Source organism: Carya illinoinensis, chromosome 5 (genome assembly GCF_018687715.1).
Source record: "Carya illinoinensis cultivar Pawnee chromosome 5, C.illinoinensisPawnee_v1, whole genome shotgun sequence".
Lineage (NCBI taxonomy): Eukaryota > Viridiplantae > Streptophyta > Magnoliopsida > Fagales > Juglandaceae > Carya > Carya illinoinensis.
Window position 1 is genome coordinate 4,440,682 of NC_056756.1, and position 21,319 is coordinate 4,462,000.

A 21,319-nucleotide genomic window follows, 5' to 3' on the forward strand; every position below is an offset into this window, starting at 1 on the left:
ATAATAAAAAAGAACCAAAACTAAATATAGAAGAAACTCATCTGTAGATAAACGGTCACCTGTCTCTTGTTTTATTTTACCCTTCAATTACAACTTAAAATAACTTGTGGGTGAAAATAGACATTTCAATAACAAAAGCAGCAAACATAGTTAATCATCCTTAAAATAATAATAATAATTCCTGAATCAACGGTACTTCCAATCGGCCAACGCTCCAATGCAATGTTTATGAAAGAAAAATTCTAAACATAAACCTATACGCTACACACCATCTATTTTTTTTTTATTTTTTTATATTATCAAATGTTTGATATATGAATAATAAATAGAAAAATTAAATTAGTTTAAAAAAAATAAATCTAAAAAAAAATTTAAAAAATTTTTTAAAAAAAAAATGTGAAATATATAGTGTATAGGACTTATGAGTAGCAATGCTCTGAAATGAGCAAGTCTCAAAAATTTAAACTCGTTTACAAATCATCCAACATATCAAATCAACGATTCTATTCCTCCAAGGTTGAAAGGAAGTAAAAGCTGCATTACACGGGATTGAATGCTGTAAAATATTAGAACATAACTTAGTCAAGTGGCTTTCTCTGGGGCCCAACAGTATGTAATAGCTACAGAGAAAGCAAAATGTCAAGAATTGAAGGGCAACCTGGGACAACCTAAGTAAGAAGCCGTTTATTATGGGCTAGATATCCAATCTTCCAGCCACTGTAGATTTAAAATGTAACGTTCGTGTATAAAAATGACTTTGCGAGTTTGTCTTAATTGCCAACGTCCTTGGTTTGGTTTTGCGCGGCATAGTCATTGCAGAAGTCCTACCTTTCCTGGTCGCATTAATGGCAAATATCCCTGGAGAAGTGGCTGAAAAAAGATCAAACATGTGGGAGAATCCGAATAAATTATGCTTTCAACGGAGAGCCCACATCCTAGGTGGAGGCTAGGAGGGATTGCCACACCAACAATAGATGTGTGATGATGGTATTCCAAACCAGGCTACACAAATAATTGAGCTGATTTTGGGGTACATACTACTTATATAAATGCTAGAAATCCTTCGCCTTCCTTATACCCGTCGGGATACCATAACATACAGGTGATGCCCCAATCAAGAACGGGAGTGTGCAAGCCTCACGAGCCTGAGCCATGAATGATCCAATCTTTCGTCTATGGTTACAGAAGTCCTTAGACAAACTTGTTTCACAAGCTTCAGGTGATTTTTTCCTTTGGGTTTTTCTCTTTGCATTACCTTTACAGCCCCTAATGGTCATTGCTTCAAGTTCTGCACACAATAAATCACATTGGACACAACCCAAGGAACAACTGGATCTTTCTCTCAACCAAGCATCAAGCATGGCTTTCCCAAATCGGTCAATATCCTTGTCTGTCACTTCCCATAGATTGGCAACAATGACAGGAGAACCAGCTAGCAGATAAGATAGGGGAGTGCCTTGCGGAACGTAACAGCCATTTAGCATCAAGGAGCCACTACTGCAGCCCATCAAGAGAGTAGCAGCACAGTTTTCAAGTTTTTGAATCTCATGCCTGGGAATGTACTGTGCTCCTGTACCACCCACCCATACAGAAGTAAAATTTAACATGATTGAAGCGAGAGTTTGCGAACCAAATCAATAGTTCCAGAAGGAATGCATGGATAAAAAGAATATATGAAATAACATTAGCATACCACTTCCATGGCCAAAATAAATGAAAAGATCGTGACTTTTTAAGGCTGCAATCAATTCTTCAGCCGTTGGTGCAGATCCAGCCTTCCCCTGTAGAGTTATTTGCATTTACACGAGTTAATCTAAGAAACAAGCAAGCAATTAGCAATCTCTTAAATTTCGTACATAGCTCGATTAGGAATTATATAAAAAGTTTAAAAAACTAATGCAATTGTGCAGTCCAAAGATGGCATGCGTGTGCAGGAGTATAAATCTACATATGTCTGAGGGGCACTTCAACTGGAAATCCCTGTTATGGACAGCCAACGGCTCCTTTAAGGACCAAAGAAGTAATCAGGAAAGTTACCTCCATGTTCTGGTCTCTAAACCACTTCTCAAATTCAACTTGTGTGCTGCTGAGATCACCACTGGGATTCAACAGGTAAAATGCGTCCAAGGGATCTATCAGAGGAAAGCTAGCAACAATCTTCCCAACCTGCTCTTGATGGTGGTGGCTTCTATCAAGTGCTGCAGAGATGCTGCCAACAGAAGGCATGCGATAAACCTCCTGGTTTCTTAATATTGGTAAATTCTCCCATGGAAGCATCTGTCAAGGTCAATGGTCTTGTTTAAAAAAGGGCATAAAAATAGGACATATCATCCCCCCCTTCCCCAAAAAGATACAATAATCACAGCAGACCAGGCGTGATACACAAGTGTGTTCAATCCTTAATTTGCCTAGCTAAGCAAAGAAAAGGCATCTCCAAAATACAATGAATTTTGCTCATAAGTACATGTCAAAAACTATGGCTGAAGAAACTGATGTGGCAGTGTCACATGTGACTGCCCACCAATTTTGTAAAGGAAGTAGTAAAAAAAAAGTTCGTCCCTAGAATTTCTCAATTAAATAAAGTCAATTCCAAATCATTTGAATAAGTGAAACACAACTTCAAGATTAATTGCTGGCTCTGTAAAGTTTTGAAGACCGAAAAAAAAAATGTAAAATCAAAGACCCACCTGCACCTCACAGTCCAACACTAAAATTATTGCTTCTCGATTAATAGTCTCTTCCCCTTCAAGCTTTTTCACTGCTTCCTGCACTAATTGGAAGGCCAACTCATCCTGTTTCTCGATTCCATTGGCCACATCGAAAGATGTCCCACGGTTTGCTTCATCACGATATCCTACTTTATCAACAGAGTAACCTCTCCTTAAGCAAAGCTGCAAAACTCCTGCTTCTTCAAAGGCATCCTTGGAGCCTCCAAGAATAACATTAAGAAGGCTTTCATTGACTTCCAGCTTACACTTGGATTTTAGATCATGCACCAGTTTCTTATGTACCAAGTCCAGGTGCTTGCGATTAGACCATTGTCCTAGAAGCACATATCTAAAGGGACCCAACCATGAATCTTCTAAGTTCCTGGTCAATGGAATCATGGAAGTACCAAACATTATATCATTTCTCATGCAATATAGTGAAATTCTATCAAGAGCCGTTAATTAAGAGAAGAGCATAGGTTGGCAGTATTTACATCCTAAACTAACATCTATCCAATTGAAGAAAGACACAACAAAGTTGGTACGTCTGCCTATTCCAAATCATACTAACGAGCCCATGCTGCAAGTCCGCACATGGTAACATAGAAACTTTTTTTTGATAAGTCAAGGTAACATAGAAAGTTACAAATATAAAAGGAAATGTTCTATTACAAATCAGTGGACCGTCTCGTAATACACTGCGAGATAGCAAGAGGGTTATGGAATGAGGTGCTGGGCAGAATCGACTTGGCTTGGGTTATGCCTAAGAAGGCGGCAGGAGTAGTGGCTAGCTGGACAAATATAAGAGGCAACCAACAGATAAAAGAGGTGTGGAACACAATACAAGGACCTTTGAAGACAAAGAGAGATCGATGGAGGAGTTGAAAGTTTTCTTTTTTAGAACTCTTTGTATTTGGACCATAGCGGTTGATTTTAATGGCCTAGAGCTACATGATTTTCTGATGTCCATCGCCCATACATAGCGATGGAAACTATACTTTGTACCCGGCAATTGCCTATTCTTTTGATAATATAATTTATTTACTTATAAAAAAAAAATATTCTATTACAAAAGGGAAAAGTGGTAACCTACCTCAGCAATTTACCAAGACGGCGATCAAGCTCCTTTCTCCACATCCACCACATTGTCCTATTACTTTTTGTATCTTCTATGGGAAACATTGAAGATGACAGGTAATTCTCCTCCAATATTAGCTTAAACGCAGGAGCTACATCATCAACCACAGTAGAACCCCATGGACAGTGCCAATGTTTATTACCCACATCCAATCTCTTACAAAGTTTACGACAGCCAGAGTTAGCATCATCATCTGAATATTCTGCTACAATTTCCCAGGTTTTTTAGGATGTTATAAATAAGTACTAGTGCTATGTAAGATTTCCATGAATTTGCATGCCTCTGTGAAGATAAATACCTTCTCTGACAGGATCCACGGGCAGAAGTAAAACAACAGGTTGACTCGTAGAGTTAAAGCGTGACACTAGCATCCATGCACCAACGCATGTAGGATAAAGCAGCAAATTTTTTAGTAATCTAGCATAAGCACCTCCAAGCAAACTTATGCAAACCACTGTCATGCCTGGAAGGCCCGCAAAGAATTTTGTTACAAATTCTTCAAGTTTCTGAGTAGAGTCAGGTGCAAGCCTGCAACAGGACAAAGAGACTGATTTAGTTAGAGAGTGATTTGATGCTTCAGTTATAAAAGCAGCAGGTACAACCTCAGCAAGTTGCTTGTTTCTTCTCCTCTGCAGGTCAAGCCCGGAACATATGGACCCTGAAAATATAATTTATTAACCTACGAAACAGCATATGCTACTTATGCACTGGAGAACCACGAAATTTTTTTAAAAACATAACACCAAATTTTCCCTCTTCTTTTATTTTTATTTTCACATAGGACCAAGATTCATATGCTTTGCATGCATATCTAAGGAAGTATCCAAAGGTGTAAGCAACCGTTGCTTTATGAAAATGCTTGGAAATAGTTGAAATGATTAGTGTATAATCTCAAATAAAAGAGAAGTTCACAAAACTTGACATAGATGACATGTTCTATCACAAGATTAAGTGGTTGGGCCAAAAAGTGCACCAAAAGGATAGGCAACAGATGCACTTGCAGGCATACCTCAGCATCCACAATGTGTTGGACTTTGGATCTCCCAGTCATATTTGAAAATAACTGGTAATTAAGATGAGTGCCAAGTGAAGCTTGATGAAAATATGAAGCCCATTGATAGTCAGTGAGTACTTTGCAGGGAGATAGCAATGGAAAAAGCTTAGTTGAGGCAGAAAGTACATACACAGTAGCCAGTAGTTGAGAAACCTGTTGTATCAGTAAATGGTAATAGTTAATCAACTTGATTACATGAAAGGAAGTCAACTCGAGCAAGAGAACAAAGAGCTTTCAAAAGTCCTAACTGCAACACGTGGAAGCCAAGGTAAAAGTGGAAGTGGAATCAACCTGGGCTGAACTCTGAAAGTTCAAGGTCCAATGAGGGTTTATCTTTAATCTTTTTCTTTTTTTGCATAGAACAGGACTAACACTATATCCAACTTGAACCAGTAAGCTGAAATCCAAATCAGATTTATTGACAAGGAGAGAAGTGTTATGTCCCCAAATCTGATTCAAAAAGTCCTAGACTCTAACAATGTCAATGCAATCAGATCCATTCTAAAACCCATTGTCTTTAAATCAAAACAGGAACTTTATACAAAAATAGATAACCATTGTGAGGGTCTTTTTTAATCTGTAAATTTTAATAAACCGTTATTAAAAAATTCTTAAAATTGATATAGGTTCAAAGTCAGATGATCCAAAACTACCTTCTCAGTCGTATAATTCAGTATCACCTTTTTATTTATTTTTTTGATAGGTAATAAGAGATTTTTTTCCAAGTAAATAGGCATAACCCAAGTACACATGAATTATACAAGAGACTACACCTAAGTACAAGCTAAAGCAAAACAGAGCTAAAATAAAGCATTACAAATATTCATATCCCTCACTAGATTGTTCAGATTGTTCACCCAAAAATTTAAAGTGCTAAAGAAAAAATCCCTAAATTCCCCCATTGTGCGTTCACAATCTTCGAAGCGCCTCCCATTTCTCTCAAGCCATAAACACCAAAACAAACACGAAGGAATCATCCTCCACTCAGCTGTACTGCCTCCACATCCCGCAGCACCTTGCCAGCTAGCCAAGAAATCCACCACATGGAAAGGCATCACCCAAGCAATGCCTACCCTTGCAAATAACTCATTCCACAATGCAGTCACCATTTCTCAATGAAGAAACAGGTGGTTAACAGATTCACCACAAGGCAGTATCACCTTTTTATAATGAGGTTAATTTCTAGTCCCTGTACTATTATTTTTTTTTTTTTTGATAAGTAAAGGGAAATATTAAATCATCAAAAGGGCAAGGCCCGAGTACACAGGGGGTATACAAAGAGTGCAGCTACAGTCTAAGAGCTGCGAAGAGCAGCATAAAGTTCAGTAAAGGAAGTGCCATTCAGTACAATAGAAGAGGCCCATAATACTAAAGTGTGGTAAAAGAAATCCCTAAACCCTTCAGGAGAACGCTCCCTATCCTCAAAACAACAACTATTCCTTTTGTTCCAAGTGCACCACATTAGACAAAGTGGCACCATTTTCTAAATGTCTGCAATCTGCCCCTTTCCCCGAATACCTCTCCAACATGCCAACAGTTCAATCACCTTTCTAGGCATCACCCGTACTAATTGAAAGCCACAGATATAGGTAAACTGCTGAAATCACTCCTAATATAGGTGAAAATGTCACAAATCATGACCTTATAATATTTCATCATTTATACAGCTTTCAACCATGTTATAATAGAAGAATCAGAATTTAGACCTAGTCCAAGAATAATGGTCTCCCAGACATGAAGATATCTCTACCTGCCTTTTTCCAATGAGTTAACTATATTTTTTTTCCGACTACAATGCTGAGATCAGTATCCTTAAAAATAATTCAGGGTAGCCAGACCAAGATAAATCATTGAATTATATAAGAAACTACTCCAGTTTAGAGAAGCACATGGACAGCTCATCCAGGGAATTTGAGTTATTATGCACCAGAAATTAACACAGACCAAAAATAAATAAGCTCAAAGGATCTTCTGAAGGGAGAGAAAAATAACTCCTACAGATCAAGAAAGATTCAGTATCATCAAATTATCAAGTACGGCAGTCAAAGCAAAGACCAAACATTCCTTATTTTCAAATATATCTAGGACAACATCGAAAGAAATTAGACAAAAAAACCATAAAAATCAAGATAAAGAAAATTTAGAGAAAGGTTGACCTTCTCAAAAAGTAGAGGAACCTCACGGCAGAGAACAAATGCCAGCATCAACCAAGACACTAGTTTTGATATATGAATGTTACATAGATCACAGCAAGCGGTCCTGATCACAATTCCAACAAAAAGAGAGAGGGAAAGGAAGTTATTTGCAAAAAGTCAATGACAATAAAGTAGACATTACTGCTGTGATAAATGCAGAAAATCTATATACATGCTTATGTCTTAGGTATAATTTAATCGATTCTCAATTTGTCGCAAACATCGCTGAGTGAGGAGAGAATGATCTGTCAAACCTACCAACTAGGATAATATTGTTAAGTGTGCCTGCAAGCATGTGAGTACAATACAAGAGAGAACGATCTTCTCATCTAACACAAATTTCAAATGAATGAGAAGGACAATGAAATGAAACAAATATGGTCATGATTTCATGAGGTGACTGAGATATTAAAGAACTTAAAAAAACAAAATCCACTTACCACAGAGCATCTTCAAAGGGTATCTTAAAAAAAGGGGGAGCTTGAACTTTTCACGCACAAAATATATTAATGGTCAGATCTAAACTGATGGTAAAAATTGAAAATTATACGTAGATAAAGGGTTATATTGGAACTTTTGATAGTTTAGGGTGTAAAATGAAAATAGGTGGTAGTTTGTGGGTGAGAAGTGCAGTTCCCCAAAAAAAATAAGTCAACATCAGCACATCTTATTAAGAATCTGAAATAACTATGTGTTGATACCACTATCATTTTTACAAATTCTTTGAAAACAATAGGGAAGGAAGAGAAGTCACACGTTCCCATTACAGATATGAATAAAATGCATGAAAGATCTACTTTTATATATAAGTAGAACAAATGAAAGATACACAAGTACCTACAGTTACAAATACCTTGTATCCTTGGAAGGGTAACTCTTCAAAGAATACCAACATATGTTGTAAAGTAATACTGCACGCTCAACAGCAAACACATCTCCGGCAATCTCCTTCCCAAAAATATCAAGCAAGGAAGTGAGAGGAACAGAAGAGTTGGTATGAATCTGACCAGATGGGTTTCTGCTGACTAGGACTGCTATGCTTTGGAAAAACAATTCATGTGTTTCATGAATCTGACCACGGTTGCCAAAACATTTTCCTGAAGACGAAAACATAACAGTGATAATTACAAAATCTCCATAGTTGCAAGAATGAGGCCTAAAATACAAAAGAATTATATTCATGTGATACACCACCTTGCGAGCCCGTACTGGTTCTGGTTTTGTTTTTTAGGTTGATATAACTTGGTGTTGGTTTCTGGTATTGGTTTCAGTTGTTTTCAAGCACTAAGGTTTTGTTCCATCAATGAAGTGAGCATAGTTATAAGAATTGATATGGATTAATTGATATCACTTCAGCTACAAAATGCAGCCTGTGAACTCCTACTTAACTCCAATTCCCAAAGCTCTAGTTACAGCAGCTGAAAAAGTTAGGCAAAAGAAAGGTTTTTATCAATGGCCACAAAAAATTAAGGGTACATTGTTGAAGTGCTGCCTCCATCAACTAAGGACCAAAAATGCTGCCTCTATAAAATCCAAACCCATTCCTGAACTAAAATCACTAAAGTTGATAATATCCTCAGCCATGCCTAACCTAGTTTAACAATTAGAAGCAAAATAATAACTACTTATATTAGTTAGTGCTCAAGTTTAAAAATGAAATGAAACTTGAGCACTTAGTTTAAAAATATAGCAAAAGAAGGAACTGGGTATTTACACCTCTTACCCCCTATTTAGGTTTTGTAATGCCTAACCTAGTTTAACAATTAGAAGCAAAATAATAACTGATTATATTAGTTAGTGCTCAAGTTTAAAAATGAGCACTAAAGTTTAAAAATATAGCAAAAGAAGGAACTGGGTATTTACTCCTCCTACCCCCTATTTAGGTTTTGTAATGCAACAAAACTATCTTTCCCTTCATAATGAAATCAAGTGTATGTTGTACAATGGTGCTCTCATAATCTTATACCCCACTCTCTACACCTCCAAGCTTCTCATAATCAATGGGCAGACCACCACCACCACTACCTTCAGATTACTTCTGAAGGCTTTCTTTCTCTGATCTGATTGAAAAGTGGAGGAATTCCTAAAAGAAAGGAAAGGGAAGCAGCCTTGAGGAATGAATAGGGTGTTCGGACTTCCATTTTTACTATTTTGATAGAGGGGGATGGAGAAAGTGGACAAAACAGACTCGCATGTTCTTTACATGTTTTGGGCATCCAAGACCCAATAATACAGTTATCTCATTCCAACTCTATAGGAGTCAATTTACATATTTAAGAAGCAAGCGATTTTGTAAATATGTAAAGTAAGAGAACAATTTCATATGTTGGCACCTTCTAAAATGTACAAAAACAAGGTGAATAGGATATCAAGACAAAACATCACCAATTCGATGTTCTTTTTGTTAGGGAGAGGGGGAATTGACAGATAATATATAAACTGAAAACATTTTTCAGATGCTGGCACCATCTGAAAACAACATAGTAAATAGGATATCGAGACAAAACAACACCAATTTGATGTTCTTTTTTGTTGGGGGAAGGGTGATCGACGAAAAATATATAAAATTATCGCCTTGAAAATGGCTGCAAGCATATTGTCAATAAATATGAGATCTGAAAGGAAAAGAGTAACTTAATTTGTATTTTAAATGACACATTGTCTTTATAGGATACAAGTTCAAATAGGGCCAATTTACTGAAGTGTTTGTGTGGGAGAACTACTCTGTGAATGATCAGAGCAAAACAGTTTGTACATACCTATGTCACTGAGAAGCCTAGATGAAAGCCGTCTTCGGACAAACTCCCACTTCAGATGAATAAAATTATTCAATAACCCAGATTCTATAACTTCCATTACAAGGCACTGCCAACACCACATGTTGTTGCAAATGCATTTTATTTTAACGCCAAAAGCAGCATTACAACCTTTTGTTTCCCGGAGTAACTCTTGCTGAGTAAATGTATTGGAGGAAGATGCATTATCACCTTTCAAATATCTTGAAATGCCGACTTGAAACTCACCAGACGTGCTCATACTTTGGTTCTGCATAGATCGATATCTGGAACGAGTTAACCTTGAATTCTTTTCAGGGATTAAACAATTCTCCTTTACCAAAGGCTTGGGAGCATCATTTCTGAACTTTTTGGCTTCCACCTTGGTTTTTGGCACATCCCTTTTTTTCCTCCTATCTTGTTCAGTTGCCACAAAATGAGCAGAATTATTACTGACACCACATTCAGCATCTTTCACATGATTTTTCTTAAGTACTGTACTTTCAGCATTCGCCTTTTCAGGAAAAGTAACATGGTTTTTCCACACAGAAAGATTTAGTTTGTCCAGGGCCAATTTGTACAGATTTTCAGCATGCAACAATCTCTCTACAGAAATCTCTGCTTTAGTACTATCAAAAGTATTTTGTGATAAATCACCAAGATGCTGATCAATTGTTGCTTCCATTATCAATCTACATTTAATGCAAGAAAAAGCTGTGCTAGTATCAATCAAAATTTTCTTGGCACTTTGAAGTTCCTTCTCCGCCAAATCCCAAAGTCGTTTCTTGCGGTATAGTTTTCCTGTAAAAATCCAAACATATTCAGTAAGTTAGCTCACAACTAAGTTTCTTTCCAACCAAGTAGGGAGTGAACAGTTTACATTTAAAGGAACAAATGCAGCACGAAGTATAATTTGATACCTAAGACAGAGGAGAAAGCAACTATAAATGGTGGCAAGATCTGTAAGCAAGATATGTTTTTTCCCCAATTCAAAAAAGTTTCAGCTTCAGCTCCATTTCCAATTATTTCATGAATAATTCCAACCTGCATGTTATATGATCGTGCCAACGATTCAAATGTTAGCAGAAAAGGCAAAGAACACTGAGGTTGAGTTCAAGAACAGAAGAAAAAACAAGCCAAACCTGAAGAGTGCTTTCAAGATAACATTGGAGTACATTCCATGGACTAAGATAAACGCCATCCAAGTCCCATGAAACAGTATGAGAGGACAAAATTTCAGTAGCAACTGATCTGTGAATATGGAGATTCTTAAGGCCATATGTAAGCTTCTGAACGATATCCCCCGTGTCACTGCACCTTTCAGTCTGCTGCTCAACAGAGTACATAAATTTCTCTTGAAAGAGTTTTGTACGCAATCGATGAGCTTCTTTTGCATATGAAAGAGCCTTAAGAGAAGGAAAGTCATTAGAAAACAGAAATTATAATGAGATAAACGAGACAAGTGCATATTTAGAAGAAGCCAAGAAAATAACCCACTAAAAAGTGTAAAACATCAAGTAACTTGAGAAGAGTTTGGTGGTTTTCAAGATCTTCAAATAACTCTAGCCAACAGCGCCGAAATCAAATTGTATCTCTTCTGCCAATAAATAAGAATAGGAGGGTGAGGTCACTGGTTTAATCTTGTAGGAGTGAGTAGATTACCTATCAATTTCTTTAAGGGGAAACTAAACTTTGCACCTCCAAATTGATACCACTTATGCAAACCAAACCAGAGTCTAAAACATCGATACTGGTATTTGCTCTTGTAAAGTATCTTTTTCAGGTAAGATTTTCAACAATTTTTTTTTCTTTATGAGTTCCTATTGCCCAAAGAAAGAAAACAATACCTTACATCTTCCTCTGGAAAATGCATTTTACATGGCCTACATGTTTAGCAGACTTTTTAAAGGTTTCTTTCTAGGGCCATTCACTTATTTTCTTCCATTTCTGTTGGTAGTTTATCCTATAATCCACAGTCGTCTCTTTGCTGTGTTTCTTCCGCACAAGTTTGAAAATGTGGGTTCTAAATGCTTCCACGTTTTTCCACTTTTTTCATCTTGCAAAATATTTATTGCCAATTAGTATGTGTGTGTGTGTGTGTGTGTGTGTGTGTGTTGATTGTATGACCATTAGTATGTACTGGCAACATCTTCTTTGGTCAGTGAAATCTTAAATCTAAAGCTACTCCAAGTTTATTACTTCTACATTTGTCCTATTTAAAATCCCGAGTTTAACAACTTCACTTTAACCTTAATGAATTATAAACAGCAGAACAAAGCCAAAGGGTTCAATATCTTGAACTCTAACTGGAAAAGATTAAATGCCAAATGGTATTAGAACTTTTCTAAAATTAGTATACACCAACATTCCAGGATAAAGCAACTTACAAGATTGAGTCTAGGTAGCATAAATTCTAAAAGCAAACTGAACGTGAGTTACCTCAATGAACCTCCCATTTAAGATGAGTCTTTCACTCAAATCATGGTATAGATATCCAGCAAGGAACACAGAATGACTGGGCACAGGAACCTGCAATAAGAATGACAGATAAATTATATTGGCCGCAGATTAAAAACCAGCAGAAGCCACTTCAGAGATTCTTACACTTGAAATGAGTTCAAATGCAGCCTCTTTCACTTCATCAACTGCAATATCGGATATAAAAGAGCTCTCAAGATTACAAGAGCCCTGGGAATTTGAAAAAAAACATGAAAAACTCTGTTGGAAACCAACTATTAATGGCCTGGACCCCGATAGACAGTGTACCCAGAAATCAACAGAATTAGAATGTCCACCACAATGCTCTGATAATTCGATGAATGCCTCATTTACAGGTGAAACACAAAGCGCATGAGTAGTCCTTCTACACTCCCACAGCATGGCCAAGCAATTCTCCAGGGGGACATTGTTCAGTTTGAATAATCTAGACATCAGCCTATATATGTCAGGGTGAAAATCCATGCAACCCTGAGACCATAGACAGAGAAAGCAATGCTGTAATTGAATGGACATTATGTCAAGAAAATGCATAGAAATATGTCTACTTTAGAACCGAAAGCACCTGATACAATAAAGAGACAAACCTTCATCGATAACAAATCAATAACATTATACAGCAGTAGCACTATATTTTCAGGCACGATGGAGCACAGGTCATCTGTAGAGCAATGATCTGGAACAGAAATGCTCAACCATAGATTTATGGCAGCATTAATATCTTGGAAGATTAGCTGCTTCAAAAAAAACCAAGCAATATTAAGTAAAACATATAAATAAGCATACAACGTTTAAAGAATTAATTACTCAATTCTGGAGACTAGCCTTTTAAGCATTAACACCTTTGAGTTTGGTTCAATTTCCTGGGTACATAGCGCTCGTAAGCAATAAGTCACAGCTAATTGATGACAAGTTGGGATTCCCCGGCTACATGTTTCACCATATGCCTCTTTCTGTTTCAGTAACTATTTCATGACAGTCAAAACACAAATCCAGAAAGAGCAAGGACTAAATATTTAGTCAATGATGAAGACAAAGAAAAAAACAGAACTAAATAACTTACAATTGTAGATATGGAATCAGATAGACACTGGATACAGTCTTTCAAACCTTCGATTCCACGGGCCCTTAATGCCATTCCCTTTCTACCTAAAAGTCTTGACTTTTGTAAACAACTATCAGGTGTAACATACACATCTCGCAAGAGGATGTCTATAATTTTGATTTGCATTTTATAACAAAATTCTGGGTACAGAGCACTCATTTCCTCGTAAGCAAGCATCTCCTAAACAAATTCATGAAAGAGATGGACAGAAAATAGCTGAGCCCCACTTCATAATTATTTTTTTTTCTACGTAAGAAAGTCATAAAATCTCGACAGAGGCCTGACCTGCTCTAAGATTATGCCAATTGCCCTCTTGTACACTTTTGTAGAAGATGACAGCAAAAAGTACAGGATTGGAGCACTATCCCCCTCATTCAAATCCTTACAATGTCTACATTCTATCTGCATATCAAATCATGATATGGCTGAGGAAGCAAGAAAAGTTATAATGACAACATTTGAAAGCTCGCAAAACATACCTTTACCCACTGTCTCACCAAAGGCACTGGCGCTGGCAACCTTTCAATGACCTTTGCAGCAGCAGACCAATCTTCAAGGCACTCTGCAATTACTCTTTCTGCCTTATGATGGTCGCATTGATGGAGAACATCCAAAAGAAAAGCGCCTCTTGTGCATGCATCATTAACAAATTCTATAACAGAATCCTCAGAAAGATCACCAACTAACCCCTCTGATTTCTGTACAGAAAATTGGCACAGATGTTTAACACAAGTCCATGACGCCCTGCAACATAATTTCAATGCCTTTGAAGCCTGCAAAGGTAGAATCAATTCTTAACTTAAACAAACCAGAAGCTTTAAAGCCAATAACGTACAGTCAGATAATGTAGAAAAAAAGGCAACATAATGTCAGAGGGTAGGAACAAAAAGAACCGATCAAGAGCTCACTACCCCGGCTGCATACAAGCAATAACTTAACAATATCAAAGCAGGGTAATAAAAGTGATATTATAGCAGCAACCAAAATCCACCTCATTCGCTAGCACCTCACTGCCCTTTTGCAATTCCAACGTAAACAACCACAAATAATAGAAGCAAACAATCCATCAAAACGATTAGGATGAAATTTCCTAAAACACAATTAAAAAAGTTTTTTTTTTTTTTTAAAGTGTGTGACTCTGAACTGAAAAGGTTCGATCTTAAATAAAATTATGGAAGCAACCAGTTACAACCACAGGAGACTATTAAAAATAAAAACACTAAAAGAACATGTTCTGCTAAAGGTAAAAAAAATACCTCTTTGACTTGCTTACTTCTGTACAAAAATACACCAATATTGTGAAAAGAGGCAAATAGGTGTTTTAGCTCTTGAGGTTGAATCCATTCACTGGTAATAATGTGCTTAACTAAGTGAGTGTTACCCTGAAAAAAGAAAGGTAAAAAAATTAGCTTGATTGATACGCACATACCATTTTGTCCCACAATAAGCAAAGCTGTAAATAGAACCAAAATAAATGAGCTAGTAAAAGCTCATGCTTAGGTCATCAAAATATTAAACAATGAGAACGCCAACCTTCATGTTGAGCTTTGTTCTTATGGAGAGGGTAAAAGCCGCGACAGCAACAGTAAGTACAGCTTTTCTGTTTTCATCAAATCCATCTCTCTCTCTTTCATATGAACAACTACTCGCATGAAGAAAAAAAATTCAGAGAAGCCTTATTGCTAATTTGATTCATCTATAAACCATGCCAGTAAACATTAAAGAAGAAAAAACTCCCAAAATAATATATATACATAAGTTTCAGCCATCCATAACTCTTCTTGGGCACAACACTTTAGAATTCATTCTTTCATGGACCCTTTTTGCTGATATTTAAGACTAAGACAAGGAAATGAAATATAAATAAAAAATCTAAAATGTGCATCTCAAATGCTAGATTGGCAAATGAGTAGTAAACGTGACATTTACCCTCCACACTTCTATCCAACTGAATCATAAGAAAAATGAGGACCAATACCATATCATTTGGAAAGCAGATTATGATCCAGATTCTACTTGGTAGACTATCAACCTTTTGCCATATTATTTCAGCCACAATGGTTTCCATAAATGAATACAACATTACAACCCCTTTTATGGACAAAAAGCCTTTTGTCACAGCTATATCGAAGAAAGGACATAAATAACAATTTCTAAAATTGGGTTCACAAAAAGAAAAAAAGAAAAAGGAGTAAAGTCCAAGTAAAACCCCACCCAAGAAAAACAAATCATTCCTCATATTAAAAACACTCAACTATATCTGAAACAACGGTAAAGAAATTAAACCACAGGAAAGCCAGTAACCGCCGGGGGGAGGGGGGGGGTGTGGAAATAAATTGAAGGAACACCCTCTGTGTAGATCAAACATACAGTGCGGGCTTTAAGGGATGCAAGGAAAAGAAACAAATTAAAAAAAATAAACAGGGTAATGGTAAGTTACCTTTGACAAGAAAGAAAAATATCGGCAAAGTGATATAATGCATCCTGGATTATATAGAGTTTTGTAGTAACAAAAGCATCTTCATTTTCACTAATAAGCTGTTTCCTTTCTGAATTTACTAATTCAGCTAGTGGATGGCATAAGAATTTCAATGCATTTAAGTATACAGCCAGAGAAGCTTTTCTTTTCCTCTGTTTGCAAGGCATGGAGACTTCATAATCAGAACTCAACTGTGAACAAATCTGACAAGCAGAATCTGTATGTTTAACACAATTCTCTTTGCAGTCAATATGAAAGTAACTATCACAAGAACCAAGTAGAGCAGCTAAATTCTGCAGTATTTTCCCATCATCGTGTAAAACTCTAATTGCAGACTCATTTTTAGCACCATCAGCGGATGTGAGACCATCACCTCGGGACTTAACATCTGAATTGATAAGGTGCAACCCAGCAGCATAAAGCCTGATTATCATATCAAACGGTGGCCTAACCTGCCAAGAAAACTTAATTAAAATACAATGCGGACATTAAAAAAAAAACACGAATGAGAAATGCATATAAACAGACCACGAAAACAAGATACCTGATGGGAATCACCTGCTATTTTGTTCAGATGTGTTGCCATTGGAATACATAAGTTTGCACTTGCAGTCCGGCATTTATTGGCACAATAAGAAACAAGATCAACATACTCTATTCCAGGATTTTCCATTTCAAACTGGAAAAGAAGAAAATATATCAATATAATACTTTTTGACACTCAAACTTTAAAACCAAGGCCATGTCTGGTCAATTCCAATTTTCAAAATTTTTTGAAAAAATTTTCAACTTTTAACCAAGCATCTTTCAATCGAATTTAAATTTTATTATTTCAACTTTTTATCTAATCATTTACCAAGATTTCAATAAAAAGTAAAAAACATAAAAATCAAAACAACTTTTACAAAAATAAAACCCAAAAGATCCCCAAAAATTACATTTAAACCAAAGTTTTTAATTCCGTTCCATTCCAGCCAGACTTTTCCGTACCGGTGTAGTACTCGGTACACATACCTTCTTGTTCCATTTTGTTCCAAATTCTGACTTGTTTAGGCCATTCTGGGTCCTATTCCATTCTGGACTATTTTAATAGCAGTTTTGTAATTTTCTTTGGTTTAGATGGCATTTTTGTAATTTTAAATCTAAATAGTATTTAATTAATTCTAAAATCTAAAAGGTATTTATATAATTTTAAATTTTTTTTTGTAACTTTAAATATGTCCCATCATTCTCTCTTTTTTAAATATTATTATTTTTAATAATTTCTCTACTCTTTTTTTTTGTGTATCAACTCAAGTTTGTGATTTTTTTAATATTACATTCACAAAACCTAATAAAAAACACATCTCAAGTTTTTCAAAAAAATTCTCAAACATTCAATTTGTTAACCAAACATGGCTTGATCTTTTCGTATTGATAAATGTTAAAGCTGATGAACAAACAACACAATCTCCAAACTTCAAAAGCACTGCATAAAAGGCCAGGAGCCAATAAGTAGTTACGGTGTTTGATACAACTAAAAACAAATAATAGCATTCCCCATAAAGAGAAAGCAGGAAAATAGTATTTATTCTTGGGTTGGCTTGGGAAAAATAAGAGAGTCAATACTCATATTCCATCAACAGTAACACATGTGTAACACCATTGACATGGCAAGCATTGATATGTATGTCGCATCAACCATAAAAATGATTAGCTTAACTGTCTACTGCTTCATCGGTGTTACGTGAGTGTTACACTTTGATATTACAGGTATAATTTTCGAAATACGAGTACTAGAAACTTTTATTTTGATGATTAAATACGAGTACTTTCATCAAATGGGCCAAATACGAGTACTAGAAACTTAAAAAGCTCATACAGTGTATCATCAAAGAACAAAAACAAACCATCACCCAAAAGTCTTTCTTGTTGAAAACTATAAACCACAATATATGGTGTGTTAACTTGCAACTCATACACCAAAAACCTAGTCAATACTTTATTACTCTTAGAAAAGTTGAATGCCAGCCAATTTACATTTCAATAAACATAAAAATAACAAGCATGTGAACATCTTACCATAAATTGTATTTTTTTAATGAAAAACATCAAAGACCTTGCAAACACAAATTTTTTTACCAAGTTAAATTTTGGACCCATGTAACATGTCCACATTCCACAAATTAAGTAAATCATCAGCTTTCCACCGATGAAACATGTCTCCTAGAAATAGTTTGCATCAGAAGGTTTGAACCTCAGACTTGGAAAAGCATACCACCAAAGACCCTCACAATCACCATTTGAGCTAACCCCTAGGGATTTTAATTATACAATAGCATAGATTTATAGATATCAAAATTTTGTAAGGTAATATATGTTATTAAGTGCATATTTGGGATTGCGGTGAAAAATATAACTTATAGTTTTAAGGCTTATAATTTATGACTAACTTCAATAATAGGTTCTACTATTAAAATGTTATTCACTGTTTGGTAACCATATATTTAAAATTCTTTTAAACATATTACATTTGTTTGTAAATAAATTAAAAAGTGCTTTATGAGGTATAATGATTATTATTTGATTTTTTAACGATTATGACCATATTCTTAAAAGGTTAAAAGTTATAATTATTTGAAAGTTTATTTCGCCCATCAACAATCTTTTAAAATTCGAATTACATTCTGCATTTTCCAGAAAATCACATTTGAGAAAAAACATCACAACGACACTTTACTCCAAAAGACTCTTAACGCAACCCAAACTAGCCCTAAATAAGGTAAATTTTATTTTTACACTCAACATAGACATAGCTGAAACTAACAATAGAAGTCCTTGTTGAATCGCATGACTCATTCGTTGGAGTTCTTACATGAATAAGATAAGTATTACCTTGCATTCGTGGGCAACGCAGTCCAACACACATGTTAATATTTCTATGATAAGTGAGGATCTATCTTCTTGTAGTGAGAATAGAGATGAACATATCCGCCGGGCAAACTGCATGTTAACTGACAGTTAAGAAACACATAAAGGTCCCTTATAGTACATATGGTTAGAAATCAGATACGGGTCACCTTGTAAATTTGATCTTTTAAAGACGACTTTTCATACTCGGTCAACGCAGCATAGCAGAGTGTTCGTACTAGCTTCTCGTCAAAGCATGCTAGCTCCCCTACTAAAAGCAAAGTGCATTTTCCCAGATAGGTCACGAGCACCCTGTGCAACTTCTCGTATGCATTGGCATCTAATACCCTGAAACATTCAAATTTAGATCAACTAATCAATGAACCATTCGTCTAGGTCCAGATAACCAAACTACATAATTTTATTTCACAAATAAAGCAAATCTCGGCACATAACGGTCCAACAACAACACATAACCAGGGAATATCTCAATTTCCTTTTATTATCCCACATTTTCTCCGCAAACAAACGCATAATAATATCTCGAACCATCCAAAGCCACGAACCTGAACCACGGCCGAACCTCCTCCGTCAAAACAAGAACCCTCCTGTACACCTCGTCATCTTTGATTTGCCCCATTGCCGCGCACTTCACCAGCGTCACAACCAACTCCACAACCAAAAACGCAAACTCCTTATCACTACCACCTCCCTCCATATCCGGCAGGAACTTCCCCGCGGATTTGGCCGATTTCTTCACCCCAAAATTGATACCCTTGAAGCTCTCCAAAACCCTAAACCCCTCGTCCTCGGCGTCGCCATATCGCCCACAGGCCACCATACAATGGACCATCCGAATCCTCTGGACGTGTACGGAATAGGGCTTGCAGGAGAGCTGTGAAGACACGGATTCCAGGCAATCCAGGCAGAGTCGGTAAATATGGAAAAGTTCGAGGGCAAATTGGTCATTAAAATTATGGGGATCGGAGAGGCGTTTGGGGAGAAGGGATAGGGTGTGGTTGAGAAAGGGAAGGAATTTCTTTGCGAGCGGCCGGATTATGGAGTTGTCGATGGATTTGCATAGTTTCTTGGGGTTCGTGAGATCCGAGAAAGGATGGAGGTAGTCGGAAAACAGGGAAAAGATGCCTGTGGACTCCGATGAATCGAGTTTGCAAAGAAGATAGGACTCGGAGGCTGAAGCCATTGATAGAGATGAGAGATACGAATGGAAGTGGGGAAAGAATGAGCGCGGAATTGAGGCTAGACGAAGAACGATGCAAGGACTAAGGGGTTTCTTAAGGGCGCGAAGGGATCCCGCCCAGCTCTTATTTCAAACACAGAGGACCATCCACGTCTTCATTATTATTATTATTATTTAGTTTTTTTTATATTTCTCCGTCTTCATTATTAACCACGTGTGATGAAACTAGAAAGAATATGAAGACCTGTCTTTCATGTGGTTAGTCTGGAGACGTTTAGACAAAACTTTATCGATCGCAAAAATATTTATGGATTGAAAAGCGATAAGATGTTAGAATTCGATTTATATTTTATAAGTTAAAAATTGTAATTATTCATTTTAATGATGAAAAGAATAATGTTTCATTTAAAAAAAAAACATGAAATATTGACTATATTATATGAAAAAATCTAATTATAAACATAACTGTATATTACTATGTGTATCAATCTAATATGTGCTCCGATTTAATATGATTGGTCAAAAAATAAATTTTATTGAAAACAATATTAATTTAAATTTTAAATATGAATTAATCAGTATTGGTATGCAAATTAATACATAATTTTACTTATACATAATAAAACTCATATTATATTAAAAGTAATATTATATATAATCGTTGATTATGTACATGCCATATAAACATTTTTAAAAATAAGTATTTTTTTCATATATGTGGATGTCTAAACCAGTTTGCGTGCACTTCAACTAATTATACGGAATCTTGAAGTTAACTGTCAGGTAAATTTCCAATTGTTCTGAAGTTTTTAAAAAAATAAATGAAATTTATTATTAAAAAATAAATGTTTTCATTTAAATCTTATTTTTATTCAATTTTTCAAATAGATTATACATTCTATGACTGTAAATATAATTTCTCGTAATGGAATATAAAACACCAATATATATGTATAACAAAAAGTTATTTACTTATCAATCGAATTAATGGCATGATAATATTTAATTAATAAATCAAATTATATCGTGTCAATAATTTAAAAATATATATTTTTTAAATTATTTTTAGGTATAATTTTACAATACAAAAATAAATAAATTGTTGATAAAATTTCCAAAACCATTCAAAGAAATATATAACTTTCCATAAAATTTCCAAAACCATTCAAAGAAATATACAACTTTCCATGATAGTTTTGAATCTTTAGTATGCTGTTTAGTGTACAAAATTATTGGGTTCATAGGTCATTCTATCTGTGTGTTTAATGGTCACAGTAAAA

At 35.7% G+C, this 21,319-nt stretch overlaps 1 protein-coding gene across 9 annotated transcripts; it reads right to left on the minus strand.

The window, feature by feature from the left end:
• Positions 1–435: 435 nt before the first annotated feature.
• LOC122309304 (separase) lies at positions 436–20,173 on the minus strand. Of its 9 annotated transcripts, none has more exons than XM_043122737.1 (27): positions 19,405–20,173; positions 19,009–19,186; positions 18,824–18,931; positions 16,494–16,628; positions 15,911–16,401; positions 15,004–15,112; positions 14,727–14,852; positions 13,950–14,243; positions 13,756–13,872; positions 13,429–13,650; positions 13,208–13,318; positions 12,953–13,099; positions 12,474–12,836; positions 12,309–12,398; positions 11,012–11,275; positions 10,790–10,913; positions 9,855–10,670; positions 7,949–8,192; positions 7,057–7,159; positions 4,856–5,053; positions 4,449–4,504; positions 4,145–4,374; positions 3,802–4,051; positions 2,688–3,090; positions 2,026–2,277; positions 1,694–1,781; positions 436–1,570 (listed from the first exon to the last, which is right to left on the minus strand). In XM_043122737.1, exons 1-27 carry the CDS (start codon positions 20,040–20,042, stop codon positions 1,053–1,055), a joined length of 6,675 nt encoding a protein of 2,224 aa, XP_042978671.1. In that variant the 5' UTR covers positions 20,043–20,173; the 3' UTR covers positions 436–1,052. The 9 variants fall into 9 exon arrangements, with proteins under 9 accessions (XP_042978671.1, XP_042978670.1, XP_042978669.1 ...); XM_043122736.1 differs by having other exon boundaries at positions 3,802–4,048; positions 13,208–13,330; XM_043122735.1 differs by having other exon boundaries at positions 13,208–13,330.
• Positions 20,174–21,319: the final 1,146 nt, after the last annotated feature.